The following is an 18,134-nucleotide window of genomic DNA, read 5'->3' on the forward strand; positions in this document are numbered from 1 at the left end:
ATGTTGCGTTTCGTACTACATTTCTGTGTAATAAAGGCTTAGAGCTAGGCAAAGAGTATAATAATATATGGGGATAAGAGAGCCCTCTCTACGCATTATGAGCTGTCTATTTGAAAACTAGCGCCATCTGGAGATTGGCCCCGAAAATAACTATATATAAGCTCGAAATTATTAAATTCATTTTTAATGTTGTGACGCAATTAACTAACTCTACTTTTTAATGTAGGTATTGCAATTTTTTACGATGTTGATATTCCGCGTAGAGTTAGTTATTTAATTTTGCCGTAACATAGAACATAAAGGATAGATTTAGTAGTGTAAATATACAAAATGGAACACGAGAGTTACGTTCATGCGCTAACGCTAGAAGTAGCCGCCATTTTATGACCAGTGGGCAGTGACACAACTAAAGAAAAGTTGAAAGATTTCAAATCGAGTGACAGCTGACCAACTGTCATTTTTGGGCCAACTAACAGATGGCACTACAGTTTTCTGAAAACGTCACTATAAGGCGTCTGACCCACCCCTGGAGCTAGGCTCACTAGCGCGTTGCGTTGCGTCGTCGCAACGGACCAACGCATTGTATGCCCCATCTGCGTTACGGCGACGCACGAATTTACAACGCATGAGGGTGACGCGCGCCGTCGCTGCGTAGCGTCTCAGTGTTCACAGTCTTTCACACGTCCAGTACACTGACAACACTGTCCGTCGTCGCATCGGAGCTCCGACGCATCACCCTCCCCCCGCTTCGTTTTTTGTCCGTCGATCCGTTGAAACATCGCAAGCGACGACGCAACGCATTAATGTGGCATGGCACAAAAAATCTATGAAAAACGACGCTGAGACGACGCAACGCAACGCAACGCACTAGTGAGGCCTCGCTCTTATACATACCAACTTACAATACAGCAGCATTCATACCCTGCTTCAGGTACTCAGCTGCAAAATGTTGCATTAATATACCACCACCAATTGATAACTTAAGTTAGGAACCGAAAACAAATCAAAATCACTTTATTCATGTAGGCCAAGGAAGTGATACTTTATAACGTCAAAAGTTTTCTTTTATTTTAATATTTACCGCCACTTCGGAAAGGGTTAAGCTTTAATGAGAAGAAGAAACTCATCATTTCAGTTAAAATACAGCGTAGTGCTAAAATGGCAACATTACATACACACGGGTAGAGCTATCTTATCTTAATTGTAAAAAAATAATTCTAAGATTTAAAGTACATAATTGAAATTTTGCAATTTAAAAACAAACAAATTATATATTTAAGAAACACAATTTTAACCACCCTTTCATGTTCGCATAAGACAGTCGAAGAAGTTACAGGTTGTTCCGAAATGATATTATAAAAAATACTACAGAAATACTCATGTATTTTAATATTTTTGTATTTTATCAGATGAAGTTCAGAAGATGATTAACTCAGAGAAGATAACATTATAGATATAGTTTGGATAGCTTATAAGGAATACAATATATTAATAATACTTTTATTTTAAACATATTCAATAAAGTATTTTATTTTTTAGATGTTCGTTTAAATATGAACATTTTCAGTGAAGCGTGAGTGATGAGACTATAAAACTGTTGTTTTCGAGTTTGCTCGCAAATATTTCCATGAAACGAATAGCGTCTGCCCCAACACATCAACATGTCTAGTGGATGTTGGATGTATGGGTGTAGATCTAGTGTTGTCAATTAAAACTATAGATGGTTACATGTTGACAACAAATGGTGTGCGCCCGTTCGTTGAGCAACCATGTGCATTGCTGCGAATTAAATGCTGGCTGGATATTTGTATATTTATCTTCGATATATCGATATTAATATGCAGAGAGGATTGTTTTTAGGTTTTTTTTTTATTCTATAGACACACAGGGCACTTTTGGAATGGATGGAATAATCACTGAATACTCGCGTGATCGTCAATTCAAATTCAAATTCAAAGATTTTTATTTAAAATAGGATGAGACATCACTTATTGAAAGTCAATAAAACTACCACCCATTCCAAAATGAATGCCTCAGACAGACCTGAGAAGAATGGGCGCAACAAACTCAGCGGGCTTTTTTTTTCATCGAATAAATATGTTTACAAAGTAATATTGTACAATTAAACTTATTATTTAATAGCCTGAGGGCGATCATTCCATTCCCAATCTATGGTATCATTAAGAAAGTCATTTATGTTATAGTAACCTTTACCACACAAACGTTTTTTCACAATTCTTTTGAATAACGTTATACTTTTGTTTTGAACATTTTCTGGGATCTTGTTGTAAAGGCACATACATCGCCCCACAAAAGACTTACTAATTCGACTTAGCCGAGTAGTAGGCATCATAAGTTTATGTCTGTTCCTGGTGTTAACATTATGGTTATAACAGTTTCTGGAAAATTCACTTACCAATCATTCGAATATTGAATTATAAGTTTGTATTTAAGTTATCCTCAGACTGTATGGTGTGTCTGTTTTTAATAATTATGGTAAGAATAAGAGTTGTTGGAATTCAAATTGATGAACTTGTATTTAATCTATATGTTTTTATATATTCGTTTATTCATTAATAATAATGAATATTTTTCAGATTTAATTTTATTACAATGTTCATTAGTTGATAAAAAAACACTTTTGTTGGGAATTATTTAAAAATATTACTATAACTCAAAAATATTAGGTCTTGAACAATAGGTACATACAAAACAGCATTAGTACACAAAATAAGGCACAGGTAGGTATAATGAAGGCAATATTTAAAAATGATATTAGAATATACTAAATGAAATCTGTGTGTTTAGAAATTTTAAATAAACTCTATTGTTTATACTTTACAATCTACATAATAATATCTCATATGCCATGCTTTTTTCTCATAAAAGTATGTAAACAAATTAGTCTTGTGTTCTGAGACAGTAATCTAAGACACTTTAATGTTTTATAGCCCCTGAACTTGTAAATCTTTTGTAAATTAACAATAACATTTATTTATCACTCTGTTTTACTAACAACGTAGATGAAGATGTCAGGTAATTACATCTTCTAAAAAAAAACAATCTTAAAATTCAGTTATAACAACACACACTTAAATCCTTTTAAAACATTTCATTTTAATTAATTATTATTTTCAATATTTATTATTAGACTAATGCATTTTTGATCCATAATGTTCATTAACTTTAATAAAAATAAAAATATTTAGCCTAGTTATATAAATTAAATATAAATAGTAAGCCTAGCCTTTATTATGAATAGTAAGCCTTAACACGTGCAATAAAGTCTAAATCAGCATTTGGTACAAAATACAAAGCTTATGTGTTTATATTTTCAATGTCGATCTAATTAACAGCAACCTTTGACGCCCGTGTACATTGGGGATTATCACCAACTAAAAAAGATTACACTTACTTCGCACCGGCCCGTATTAGCGATACACTGTTAAGGCGATTATTGACCGCCGAGTGTTCAACCACGTGAAGCCTTAGATTAAGTATTAACTGTAACTTCATTAATACTCTGGCTACTGTACTGTAGGTTGAAATTGTTGCAATATTCACTAACAATTAACATTAAAGATAGATCTATTTTCAATTAGGTGGTGTATTCACGAAGGTAGTTTTTTATGTTGAAGGAAGACAAAGGTGCGGTACCAATAAGGTCACTTGATGGTAAGTGATCACTGCCGCCAACACTCTTTTACAACAACCGAGGAGTCTCAGGATCGTTGCCGGCCTTTTAGGAACAACTACGTGCTTAGGAAGATACCTATGTCGTATAGTCTTGGTAATACAGCGCAAGGAAGTTTATTCCTCAGTTTGTATGAGGCAGAGTGTGTAAAGGAGTGTCTGATATTCCAATGTGACCAAGGTGATATCTAAGTTAAGTTAAATGGGATTGTGTGTCAGGGATTAGGTTAAACAGCTCTTCGGAACATTCCTCGTGATAAAATTTTAAGGCAGGGATCAGGTGAAACAGTTCACTCTTCGTGGTTTATGCATATGAAATGCACATGAAGACGCGCAATGAAGCGACGTAGAGAAGAATGCATAGAGACGCAACACCAAGTGAGTAGCTCTCCCTGCGAGCTGATACTGGGGTGTACCGGACAAGAGAGGAGAACAGAGAGAGAAAAACTTTAACTGCTGTTCTTACATCATTTAGACGACTAGATAGACTGTGACAGCTGTGAAAACATTGAACAAAATTGAGGTTGACACTAACCTCTACTTTGAGCAATGTACGCACAAAGTGACATACTAAGTAATAAAGCTGGCCTGTTTTCATCGGTTGTCTTGCAGCAAGAGACTCTATCTAGATGTATAAATTATTTAATTAATTAAACTAAGCTGCTGTTATATATAAGATTGTTTATCATTGTTAATATAAAGTAATTGTTTTAGTCTTAATACTGGTATCCGACGCAGTATACATATAAAATAAAATTATTCATAGTCCTCAATTTTAATAGTGAGAGACTTTGCACAGGATCGCGGCGAGATGGATACCACTGGTTATATATAAATTAAAAACTATATTAAAAGATAAAAAAGATAGATAAAAAAGATTTAACAATAACTATACATGAAGTTAACTAACAAACTTGTGAACGCATATTTACGTATCGCTGCCTCGTCGTGAATAATATATTTATGTATTTATTTATTTTTCGTAAAATCTATACAGCGCATTACATAAACACGTAGCTAGGTACTATAACTTTAGATAAAATAAAATTATTAAATAACCTACTTCATATAAAAACAGATATAGCAAACAGAAAATAGTACGCAAGTTTACTTCTTTGTGTGCGTGTGACACGTCTATATGTGAGTTTTGTTGAGTGTTTGGGTATGATCATGACTGTTTTTTAAAAGGATAGGTAATCATCATAAATTTAGGTTGGTTGAAATTTAGATATCACAAATTTTATAGAAAATGTATATTAGATACATTGTTCTGTTAAATTTTCAAGACAAAACCTGTCTTATACAAATACAGAATAATTGACTCGAACCTACTTTCATCAAGTTTTAATTATTGCTGCGACTGAAACCCAACAACGGGGAACAATTCCGAATTCATTCAATTATTCAAACTTTTAATTAATATTAATAGGAGCTCTCACTTTCAAAAGAAAGAACTGAAGATAAAAACTCCTTAGAATTCTTCGAAACTTGCATCTGCAGAATTTATGTGAATACAATAAGGGTCCTAAAATAGATGAGGAGACGGTAAAAATTAATTCGGAATGATTATTACCGCCACTCGTAGGAACAAAAGAAGGTCTGTGTGATTCAATGGAAATCGTGGTAAGTGAGATGGGAAAATAAAAGAAACTAAAATAACGCCATGAAGAGGGAGGAGAGATTGATTGTCTGTTGATAGAAAAAGTAAAAATTGTCATTTGATTGCTGCTTGACTGAAAGTGGCAGTTTGAAAATTGTTTTAATAAATAAGGCTGCATTTAGTGCTCGACCGCCGGTCAGCGCTGATGTCATACATACATGCAGTCTAATTATTACCTCATAGTAGATTCCTATGTGATAAGCAAGAGGAACACTCTATGTCCCTCTAATAATCCAAGCCCTTAAAACTTAGGAGGGGTCATTTCTGTATTGCTTAATGTTGTATTTTTAACAGGTTTTTTTATGTGAACAAGATTAAGAGACAATGATTTCATATTCAACAGAGTATTTTTAATGTTATTAAAAATATTTCTCCTTCCTATGACATTATCAATTATTTAAGGAAAATTTTTCTTGAATTAATAAAATGAAATTGTGACCAAGAAATATAATAAATAAAAGAAAACAATATTGTATAGAGTATTTTGATATACTTAAACACTAAACATACCTTTTGGCAAGGGTTCTATGACGATTTTAACAGCTTCCACTGCAAGAAGTCCAGATAAAATCCAAAGTAAAGTCATACTTCTTAATGATAATTCTAGTTCTTCCATCTTAATACAGCTTCTTTGGTCCACAACTGTAACAAAGGAAATATATCGTTAAACGTTCGGCTTTTGATATGAATATTAGGGGTTAAAATGTAAAATTGCAGTTTAATTATTGTATTGACATCGAACCTTCATGGTTTGAGATTTTTGAGTGAAACTTTTTTCACATGGTACCTTCTTTTAAAAAATGTGCAAAATTCGATTATCGACTTTCAGTTGTTTTTTTTTTATTCAGCTTAGCCAAGAAAGATGGTTACTTCGAACATTCGAGTAATTTTTGAATACGAGTTCAGACGCCGAACTAACGCGGCAGAAACAGCTCGCAATATCAATGTTGCGTTTGGAGAGAGGACTGCTAATGAACGCACCGTGCGAGTTTGGTTTAAACGCTTTCGTGATGGGAACTTTGATTTGAAGAATGAAACAGGTGAATTACAATGAATTGAATGAAATGGTGGAAACCAATCTGAGCCAAACTACACAGGAATTAGCGGCCTGGTTTAACGTTAACTTATCAACATTATTGACTCATTTGACTCATATCAAAAATGGGTGCCTCATCATTTGATTGATCTGCAGAAAGAAACGCGTGTTGAAACTTGTGTAAGCGAAAAATGCAATGGCTGACCCTAGCTCAAACGCCGCGACATTGTCGTAAGGCAAAGCTTACCAATAAAAAGGTAATGGTGGTGTCAGTATGGTGTTATTCATTATAGCTTTCTCCGATCTAATCCAGCAATAACGGCAGGGAGACAGTCCCGACTCATGAATCGATCTTCACCATTATTGCACTATGATACGGCGAGATCTCATACAATACGAGAAACCTTTTTAACTCTAAATGTTAACTCAATTTGAAACCATTCATCACCCCCCCTATTCCTCCAACGGACTACCATTTTTATTGTGATTTGGTCAATTTTCTACGTGATAAAAAGTTTTCTTCTCAATGCAAATTTCATACTTTAACCCGTAATGCAATAGTGCCTACACCAAGAGTGTTAATTGAAAGGTATTTCAAATGTTCAGGACTTCGAAAGGAGATGTCCTCATAATAGTAAGTATTAATAGCTTCTATTGGTAGAATATGGTTAGTTAATTTTAACATTATAATATATTCTTTGTAGAAAGTTTTGAATTGTTACAGGCGGAAATTAATAGTTAACTTCACATCCTTGCGCTCGACAGATCTTCGACCCGTCACGTCGAACCAATGTGTTTTCAGTTTCGCTCACCTACAATAACACTACACACAAATACACTCACACACCTATACACACAATCATATATTCACACATGATCACAAACATACATACATACATCACCGCACTTTCCGGCGAGTGCGAAATCTCTTCAGACATGTAATCTATTGGACTAACAGATATATTAGATCGTTAATGATCTTGTATCGGTCGGTCCAAGGTTCGAGTCTCCTTCTGAGACGCCCCACTATATTTATCTATATTTTAAGGCCCCACCTGGCATCGCTGTAAAACTTAGGTCTATCTGCACACAGGAGTCGGTAGGGGGTGCTAATACCCAAGCCCGACATATAGGCCCCGTTTTAGGATCAAATTAGTAAATATATCGTAAATATAGTTTCCACCTTTCGGAAAAAAAAACTGTTTTTGATTTCATATGTACGCTTATTCGACGTATCAAAGAAGACTTAAAACACTCTTGGCATTCTTCTGGTAGTATAAGAGAGTATGATCCATGGTGACCTCAATGTATGGTCGATGGTCTTCCTCTCGAACAAAAAAAAATACACACACATACATCAATACTTTCAAGTTCTAAAATAATTGAATTTTCAAAGAACACTGTTGTGTCAACAATGAGAGCAAAGTTCTTTATATCACTTAAAAAATTGTTTCTTTTAAACAACAAGTCTGTTCAATGTTTCATTTTCTTGAGTATTTTACAATTATTAATAACATTTCAATTTATATCGATAGAAACCAATTTAATTTTTTAAGCCGATCCCTTAACTTTGAGAACGATTTCGTCTAAAATTTTGCGGATTTGCATTTATGAATAATAACTGAAAAAGTTTAGCCCGCAAAGCCGCTTTCATTTCGATATTACAGAATTCTCAGTATAATGCGACAAAGAAATACTGCTTTCCTTTTGTTTACACTTCCTTGGGAAAGTTTCGAGGGTAGGAATGTCAAGAGTGCTTACACTTGCTTTTTCTTTATTTTGTCACATAAGATAAGTTTCGGTTAAGTTGTTGAATGTCGTAGAAAGTAATGTCCTGTGTTTCATACGCAAATTGTTCATAGTATTAACTTATTTTTTGTCTATTTTTTATCTCTAAGTCGTATGTATCTTCGAAAGATACGACTATAATATCATAATATCACATTGAATTGGCCAACTTGTTTTTTTCAATGAAAATAAGGTACGAGACGAGCAGGACGTTGAGTGATGATAATTGATATGCCCTACCCCTCGAAAAACCCAAAAATTCTTAGCGGCACTACAATTGCGCTCGTCACCTTGAGACATAAGATGTTAAGTCTCATTTGCCCAGTAATTCCACTAGCTACGGCGCCCTTTAAACCGAAACACAGTAATGTTTACACATTACTTCTTTACGGTAGAAATAGGCGCCGTTGCGGTACCCATAATCTAGCCGGCTTCCTGTGCATAGGAGCCTCCCTGGTAAAAATGTCTAATGTATACTGAAATAAGTAATGGAGCAGGCTAACCTGTGTGATATTATCAACTACACATAACAGCAACAATTTTAACTAAGTCGTCATCCACAATACAAACCCTATAATATACTTACTACTGGCCTGTTAACTAGCGACTTCTTAGTCTAAAATAACTTATGTACCTGTTATTGCACCGCTACCAATAATACTTAAAATATGATAGGACTGAATTGACTTTCTTGCACGTCCAATAAAAGTGTGGATTGAATTTCCTAATGAAGGACATGGGTATATTCAGGGCTTTATATCACCGGAATACCATGGTGGCGCAACCAGTCGTAACTACCAGCAACATTAATACAGCTCATTACTCATCTAGTGTCCGATTGGTTGCGCAACCATTTTGGTGGCGCGACCATGGTATGTATGGTATCATGTTTGGTAGCTTACGGACACCACTAGTTGCACCACTGTTGTGGAAAGAGAGTATGGAATGTGGTGATCCCTTCATCACATGTGACTGAAATATTTCCAATGTCAAAAATTTATCTTTGGGATATTTTATTACAACCCGAGGTAGAAATTGCAGGAACAATGAGAAACAAATGTTCAATATAAGCAAAAAAATAATACGCTTTTTCCGTTTCATAAGTTCATTTGATATTCAGATAGTTATGGAATCTTAAGACAATAGATAGCGTTTTGATTGTGTAAAGAGTGGAAAACCATTTTTAACTAAGACATAACATCCATGTACTTCAACAGATTTAATAAAAGAACACGTTGAAAGTAATATGTTATGTAATTCAGTATAACTAATACCCAGTTTCATTTCATTCAAGGTATCGCATTGGAAAATATAACAAATAAACGAAAACCCTTTTCACGAGTACGATGTCAGATTTCGTTATTTTTGGTTCTTGAAATGCAAGTGACCCTTCGTTTGGCCGTCGTTTCGATTTGACGTAACCGTTTTACCTTTATTGTCAGCCCTTCATCCCCTTTCGCCCAACGCAAATGAATTTAAAAAAAATCACGTCTGGGCTCGAATTTCGCGTAAATTGGAACGCCTTTTGTGAAGGTATTTTTAAATTAAGTACGTGGCAATTTAACGAGTGTAATTGAGTTTCTGGCCATAGAGATGATAATGATCAAATTCAATTTAATAAGTCGTAAAATAAACTTGTATTTATTTTAGAATATATAAGAAGAAGAAGTAGCGTTCTCTTGTTTAGCCCACACCACTTGGCCTACACGACACGCCAGCATCGAGTTACTTTTTTTTTATGAAAGTAAGGGTCGAGACGAGCAGGACGATCAGCTGATGATAATTGATACGACTTACCCATTACAATGCAGTGCCGCTCAGAATTCTTAAAATACCCAATAATTCTGAGCGGTACTACAACTGCGCTCATCACCTTGAGACATAAGATGTCAAGTCTCATTTGCCCAGTAATTTCAGTAGCTTCGGTACTCTTCGGACCGAAACACAGTAATGCTTACACATTACTGCTTCACGGCAGAAATATATATTAAATAAATTTAATATCAGTTTTTTTAAGTTTAAATTCAATTATTTTTCATTATTTCTGTCACTTACAGAAATTACATAAAATTTAATAAAAGCTATTAAAAAGTTGTTTATACAGTGAATGTAACGGTAGGTATAGGTCAAATTTATTTGCCACGAAAATATATTATATATCCAAGACTAAATCATAAACGACAGAGTCCGCAACAAACTGCAAAAACAAAAAATACACTATCACGTTTTTCACTGTTTTTTGATGACGAACAAATAAATACCTCTGTAGAAGGATGAGTACCAACATAAAGATCTAAGGTAAGGTTTGACTACGAGGAGGCGTTCTAATTAGCCCGACAGGCGTGGTCCTGTCACCACACCTGATTAACGTTCCAAGACGCTTTAAGACTATTCGTAATTACTTGGCTTAAGGTACTGGCTGGTTGGTTCCTCTCTACGTACAATGCTCATACATTAATAAGTAACTGAATATTGGCATTGAATTTAGATGTAGATTTGTGTATAAGTTTACCATTCAAGTAAAACATAACTTTTTTGGTTATTTAATTGAATTATATTCTTGTACCGTAAAAAATTACAGAAACTAGTGAATCGATAAGAAAATATTTATATTTACTAGCTAATTGGACACAAATTAAGCTTTCATTAAAAGTTATATTAAATATTATCTTTTATTTTATTAATAATCCATTAATATTGTAGGATTTCGTAAATAGAAACTATTCCCCTAAAGACAGTCTAACAGGCAGGATTAAACGTGTGTTAGTAATAAGTTTATCGAAAAATTAAAAAATTGCATTACAAAAGTTATAAAATATTATTGTATTTCCTAACATAAACAAACTATTTGAACCAAATGTAACGTTAGATAACATAATCCCTGGTGACAGCGGCTTGGCCCTGTGTAGCTTAACTGGGCTTTTCAAAATAAAGAACCAAATGAATCCGAAATGGATGCAGCAATAGTGTGAACGGTAATTAGTTACTGGTCGTTATCTCGTTTAAGATGAACTTTCCGTATTCAAAATATTTTTTTTTACATTTTCGTTTAAGATTAGTTTTTGTAAAGTTAAATATTTAATCATTTGCAATTCCATAAATAAAATAAATCTTTTAAATACTTATTATATTTTAATAATACGAAAAGGCATCTGAATAATTTACCTGTAAAAAATATATGGCATACATGTGCACATCAGTGTAACACCCGCTTAACTGTCTATAATAATTTGTCTGATAAAATACACTTGGTCACGTTTTACGTATTGAGATATGTCATTGACTGCATTATTTATATTGAAAATATAAATAAGACAAAAAATATAGGTTCCGGATAAGTAATCACCGACATATCATATAGTAAAACCTTCGGCGAATCACGGTGTATCTTATCGTGTTATATTCCGATAGATTTAAGTACGTTTAAAACAACCGATAACTGAAAAGTATAAAATAACTTAATAAACATTTTATGCAAAACCTAATACCTTTTTATATTAATAAACTACAATTCAAATTCAAATTCAATTCTGTCATTTTTATTAAATTTTTTTTTGTAGCTATGGGTAAGAAATATGCCGCGTGCCTTAAACAATATATATCCTAAGAAACGCGGACGGAAAATAGAAACGACTCCGAAAAAATTCTATTTGAAACTTTATTTCACGTTCTTGTGAGACCCTGAAATATCGTGAAGAACGTTTGTTAGCTACGAATGACAGGTAGTCTAACACTTACAGGTATAAAAAGAAATTTTCATGAAAATTGTCCATAAAGTTAAAACTACTAAAATTAAAAGAAGAATCACGGAAATCAGATCATAAACCTCAGCGAAAAATACATAATATTATAATATACATACGTACAAACATAGAAAAAATACAAATCGAATTGAAAACCTCCTCCTTTTTGAAGTCGGATGGAAATAAAAGTATAAAGAGCAATGTTCACAATACAGGCTTAATATATTTGAACACTATTTCAAGAGTTTTGCTACACAGCATACAACGAAAGTAAATATTCAAGCTTCCAATAGAACTAAACTCTAACTTACCATTATATTTGCTATTCCTTTAAAAGTCACCTACATTTTCCTACTTTTATTTACATAGTTCGGAAACTTGGTCAAGATTACTTCGGACTTTCAAAGTTGCCTTTTGCTCTGAACTCTTACGCAATATACTATGTTCAACTGTTTTTGTTTTTATGGTTATCGAAAAAGTTGAAGTTCCTGTAATAGAGGTTTTTGGAGCAGATGGTATAATGCACTATCTTTTTATATAAAAGTACTGTAAAGTTATTATATTTGAATATTTGAAGTACTGGAGTTCTTGTTACAATTTGATATTTTTTTGTACCTAAATTTGGCACGAGAAAATTGCTTTATATCAAAAATATTTTCGATATTTCGTAACACCCGTTAAACTATAAAATAAACTTTAACTTTAGATAGGAGTTTCGATTTTCTTGAGTTTTACTTGGTATATTCGAATAATATTGTCTCAAGAATTAATTCGAATCAAATTAAGAATTGACTTATTTTTAATATACCACTTTAAGAATTACATAATATGATGCTTATGTCCTAGTTGGGTGACATCAAAATAATTCACTCTAGTCATTTATTTTTTATAATGCGCCTAAAGAAGTATTACTACAAAATCTTTTTTTTTAATTCAACCCGTGCCACATTAACATTTTTTTTTCATCTTTGGGAAGTGACATGGTATGGTAAATATATATTATTTAGAAATACATATTTTCTATAATTTGTACTACTACTGCCTTTGATCACAAATACAATAAGGGAGGATGATATTCTGAATATATATATAAGTATTATAAAAATATTAACGTTACAAGTATTTTTTAATTAATTGGAAAAAGCAGGGCTAGATTTGCCTCAACTGCAAGTCCAATTCATGCTTAAAGTCTTAATAGAATGAATGAAAAGGAAATTAGGAAAGTGCGTATAAAGTTTTCCATTATACTCGGGTCATTAGTGTGGTGTGAAAAAAAACGCAATTACACTCTCGACTCGGTCATTAACAATGGTTAAGAACGCTCGTTATTTTCCACAACATGTAACATAGTTAGTTACGACTGTGTACTAAATAATGTAGAGTTACAGTTACGTGAAAATTAAGCGAAATGAAAATTAAATACAAGAGTTAATTTATTTTTACGCGACGCAAAAGAGGTGTTTATCTGTCTATGTTAGTATGTTTGTTCCTCTGTGTCGCTTTAGAGAACCACTAGAGAGTAGAAATAATTGGATGATTGCTATCCCTATCTAACATGTATTGCATTTAAATATATTTTGTTATAAAAACGAACAATTTTTCAATTTAATTTTGCTACTAATTCATTTACAAATAAGTATTTATGTATTCTCTCTCTCAAATAAATAAAAATGACTACAATAAATGTTTTTATTTTTCATCATCTATAAGTATTTGATTATACGCCGGTAATCCTCACCTTAAGTACTTCAGTCATTCATGCCGAGCCATCTGACTCCTTATCTAGTGGAAAAACTGATTGGCATGGCTTTCGTAATTTCTTGGACGAATATATCCAGTTAAATGTTCCCATGAAAACTCCGGAGGATATTGACAATGCTTGCTTGTACCTCACAAACCTGATCCAAGTATCGGCGTGGAAAAACTCACCAGTCTCCACTCGCCTTCCAAAGATGTCACTACAATCAGCAGATATTAAAGAAAGCCTTAGAGAGAAACGAAGACTATGAAGAATCTGGCATCAATCTCGCCATCCTGCAGATAAAACCGCCTTCAACCGAGAAGCAAAACAGCTAAAGAAGCTATTGCAAGATCAGGCAAATTCTTCATTCCGAAATACTCTCGAAAGATTGTCACCGCAGGGAAAGGGCGAAACGTCGCTTTGGAAAGCTGCTAAATCCTTTGCAAAGCCGCAAGAACATCACGCTCCCCTCAAACAATCAAACTCATGGGCTCGAACGGACGCTGAGAAAGCAGAAGTATTTGCCAATTATCTTGAAAATGTATTCAAGGTGGTGGCGATGAATCTGAGATTGATAAATTACTTGGACAAGATCTCCAGCTATGCCTGCCTCTCCGACCCACATCTCCAAAGGAAATCGCGTATGAGATTAGACGACTGAATTCCAACAAGGCACCTGGATTTGATTTCATTACTCCGACAGTTCTTAAAAATCTTCCCAGAAAATGCATAACATTTCTTGCCTCACTCTTTAATGCTACCATGAGAACTTCATATTTTCCCATAATCTGGAAAGTATCGGAAATTATTATGATTCACAAAGCTGGAAAACCTCCTCGCTTCATCATTCCGACCAATAAGTTTAACTCCAGTGATATCAAAATTATGGGAAAAAATATTTTTAGTCCGCTTGAATGAACTCATGGTAAACTGCAACATCATTCCAAAGCACCAGTTCGGGTTTCGGAAACAGCACTCAACAATTGAGCAGATGCATCGGGTTCATCACGAGATCAGACGCTGCTTTGAAATGAAACTTTTCTGCTCTGCGGCATTTTTAGACGTTCACCAAGCATTTGACAGAGTCTGGCACAAAGGGCTATTGTGCAAAGTTAAAGACAAACTCCCACACTCTCTCTACCTCATCATCAAGTCCTACCTGGAAGACAGGCTTTTTCAAGTGAAACAGAGAGATGCCAGATCTACGCTACGAAAAATTGAAGCCGGCGTTCCACAGGGTTCAGTACTTGGTCCCGTAATGTATAGCATATTTACTTCAGACTTACCGGTATCTGAAGACGTCACCGTAGCAACATATGCCGATGATGTAGCCTACCTTGCAAGCAATGAAGACCCAGCACAGGCTAGTAATAAGCTCCAACACATTTTAGACGAGACCCATGCATGGATGAATAAATGGCGCATTCGGGCAAGTGCTCAAAAATCGAACCACATCACCTTCTCGTTAAGAAGGGGAAATTGCCCTCCTGTCAAACTTGGCTCTGATGTTCTACCAGATTCTGAGAAAGTGAAATACCTAGGCTTTAACTTAGACAGAAGATTCACCTGGATTTCTCACATAAAGAAGAAACGAGATGAAATTAATCATAGGTTCCGAAACCTTCGCTGGCTCATGGGTAGAAACTCTGTCCTGTCTACTGACAATAAACTTCTAATCTACAATGCTGTATTGAAGCCCATCTGGACCTACGGAATCCCACTGTGGGGCTCTGCCAGCAAAAGCAACATCATGCTCATCCAACGTGTGCAAAACAACATCCTGCGTACCATCACAAGTGCCCCATGGTTTCCCAGAAATGACGAGATCCATCAATATCTTGGCGTTCCCAGTGTTCAGTCGGAAATTGATAAATTCAAAAGGAAATACGCTGATCGCCTCTCGGTTCACCCAAATACCCTGGCTAATGATCTCCTAATCCGTCCCGGAAGGATGTGTTATAGAAAGGCAGATGAGACACTGGTCTCTTCGTCTAAACGTCATACTCACCCAACTCATCCGCTTATAGTCTTGTGATTGATCGCAGATCCGACTTAGATAAAAAAAAATCTATAAGTATTTCTCTTGATCGAACAGGTCCTGTCATCATAATACCTTACTTTTGTAGTCATGTTGTTATATTCAATACAACAAAGGCACTCATCTACAAATCTATCGTATAAACATCAAAGAGGTACGTGACATAGTATCGAGAGTATAAATGTATATCAAAGTACTGGTAGAGTAATATACTCATATTAACAGTTCTATGTCTTTATTTTATTTTTCATTTTTAGTTTTGTCTGTGTTATCAGAATTAACTCGGTTTTCTTAAAAAGGATCAAGTTTTACATTAATGTTTTTATTTACATTGTTATTATTAAATTGGATGGGATCATCACCTTCCGTGGGTGTTGTAAGAGATCATTTCATGTGATCGCCGACCCAAGTGGGTTAAGCCAACCAAGCGTGGCGACTATGGCAAAAACCCCGAATTTAGAGAGGCCTTTGTCCAGCAGTGGACGTCTTTCAGACAGAACAAGAGGTCATGATTACAAATAGGCTACTAATGTCACGCTAAATGCAAGCATATTACTTTTTCTGGTTTCAAGGGTCCACTTTTTTTCCACGATAACTTTTCGTAACCCAAATCCACCCGGTTAGTATTAGCTTAGGTACGATTAAGGGTTCCTTTACAGTTCTTCCCCCATGTCAAATCACCTTTACGAACTGAAATAGCTTCATCACGTTTACCAAGTGTTGTTGCAATATGTTATGTTATTGTCACTTCCTATGATAAATTATTAATATATTTCTTTTCTAACTTTGTTTTTGTTTCAAACTCTGATATCTTCTAAATTATTCATTAGAATCATTTTTATATATCTCGTCAGGTTTTCTACATTAGCTATGTAAATTAAGTCAGTGGCTTGATTGTAAAATATTAATTATTGCTACAGACATTAAACTAAACTTGGTTTTACTAAGTATAAACCTCTGGTGAAATTATCTATTTACTAATGGTGAAAACCACAACATAATCCATTGCGTGATTTAGTAGAGCTACTAAGCTACTTTGCTTTATACTATGTTAAGGCGAAGAGTAAGCAGAAAACACGCAAACATGGTGTTTTTAGACAAGTTTTGTAGTGAAAGTATAGCATTTCGAGCTATGAACACTACATAATCCTGTTACACATATCCTTAAGTCTTATTTGTAGGTTGCTAATGCTTGCTGTTGGTTATAGTTAACACTGCCGAGCCTTTTTGAACTACCACTTTTCTTTGAAGTTAAACAAGTTTTTTGGCATGGCGTGACGCATTTTTTTGGTACTTCTCTCAGAAAAGTTATTCTTATAGCTTGTACTTTTTTGTGTAGGTTAATTTATTCAGATTAGTATTGAATAACGAGGAATGTAAGCATGTAAACTGTTTTCCACGCAAGAATTTTGAAAATATTGGCTTTGTTATATAGATGGCGGCCGGCAGCCGTGAACTCATATCGCTCAAGGTCGCTGGCATTTAGTGCCGCCTTAAGATAAATAATTTTATATGAAATAAAATCAGCTAGATCGGTCTGTCACATTGTGTGTAGTAAATTTCATCCAAATCGCATAATTAAAAACTAAAGTACTATTGTTATGGACATGATTTGCTTGTTTATACATAAGATATTATATACCATCATAATTATATACTGTATGGCTTTTTAAAACAAATTTATTAACGTAAAATAAACAAAGTACCACAATTTAATTGAAACCAATATTAAATTTTTGGCAATGTGTAATATGCAATCCAATGTAAATAATCCATTCGGTTTCCCGTTACGAATGATAAGGTACAGCTGACCAACGTTTGCCGTTCGCTTGGATTAAAATGAGTTATTGGAGACACAATATGGCCGACTCTTGATTTCCTTTCTTTGTCTCTCTTTATTCGAATTGCAAGGTAATCTTTGATACAAGGTAATCAAGGTAATATTTGAATATTTTTATTGCTTGATTCATACGGTCACTGATTGTTTTAGTTAATTTGAAAAAAGTGATCAATAGTTTTTAGTCAAGTAATTCGTACTAGAAAAACATCTCAAATGGAGATTCAGCAAGATAGAACTGTAACCGATTTTAATTGACAAGTCGTAAACTGTCGGCCACGCTTAGAATTAACTCCTTTGTATTTTGAATATTAAGCCTCTAGCTATTGCAATTACAATTTACCAACGTATAGATAAGCAATTCCTGCGAGAGAGAAAACCATCTCTCACGGAGATACAACAAGATAGAAAAGGTTTGCGTACCTATTGTAACTGTAACCGATTTTGATTGACAAGCTGTAAACATTATTGGTCACGCATTAGTCAGGTCTTCTATACGCTAGTGTATAGTAAGTCTATCTATGTATTGTACCATGTTATTGCGAAAGGCAAAATACTGATTACAGAATTTAAATTGGCTCTGGTGACTTGTTTCTAC

At 34.3% G+C, this 18,134-nt stretch overlaps 1 protein-coding gene across 1 annotated transcript in view; it reads right to left on the bottom strand.

Annotated features, from left to right (window-relative positions):
* The window catches only part of LOC126974077 (semaphorin-2A), a 537,897-nt gene that overhangs the window by 236,298 nt on the left and 283,465 nt on the right, over positions 1 to 18,134 (bottom strand). Inside the window, exon 3 of the mRNA XM_050821480.1 lies at positions 5,864 to 5,995. Within this exon, the coding sequence (XP_050677437.1) occupies positions 5,864 to 5,969 (106 nt within the window). The 5' untranslated portion in view covers positions 5,970 to 5,995. The remainder of the gene's footprint in view (positions 1 to 5,863; positions 5,996 to 18,134) is intronic.

Source organism: Leptidea sinapis, chromosome 31, assembly GCF_905404315.1.
Source record: "Leptidea sinapis chromosome 31, ilLepSina1.1, whole genome shotgun sequence".
Taxonomy (NCBI): Eukaryota; Metazoa; Arthropoda; class Insecta; order Lepidoptera; family Pieridae; genus Leptidea; species Leptidea sinapis.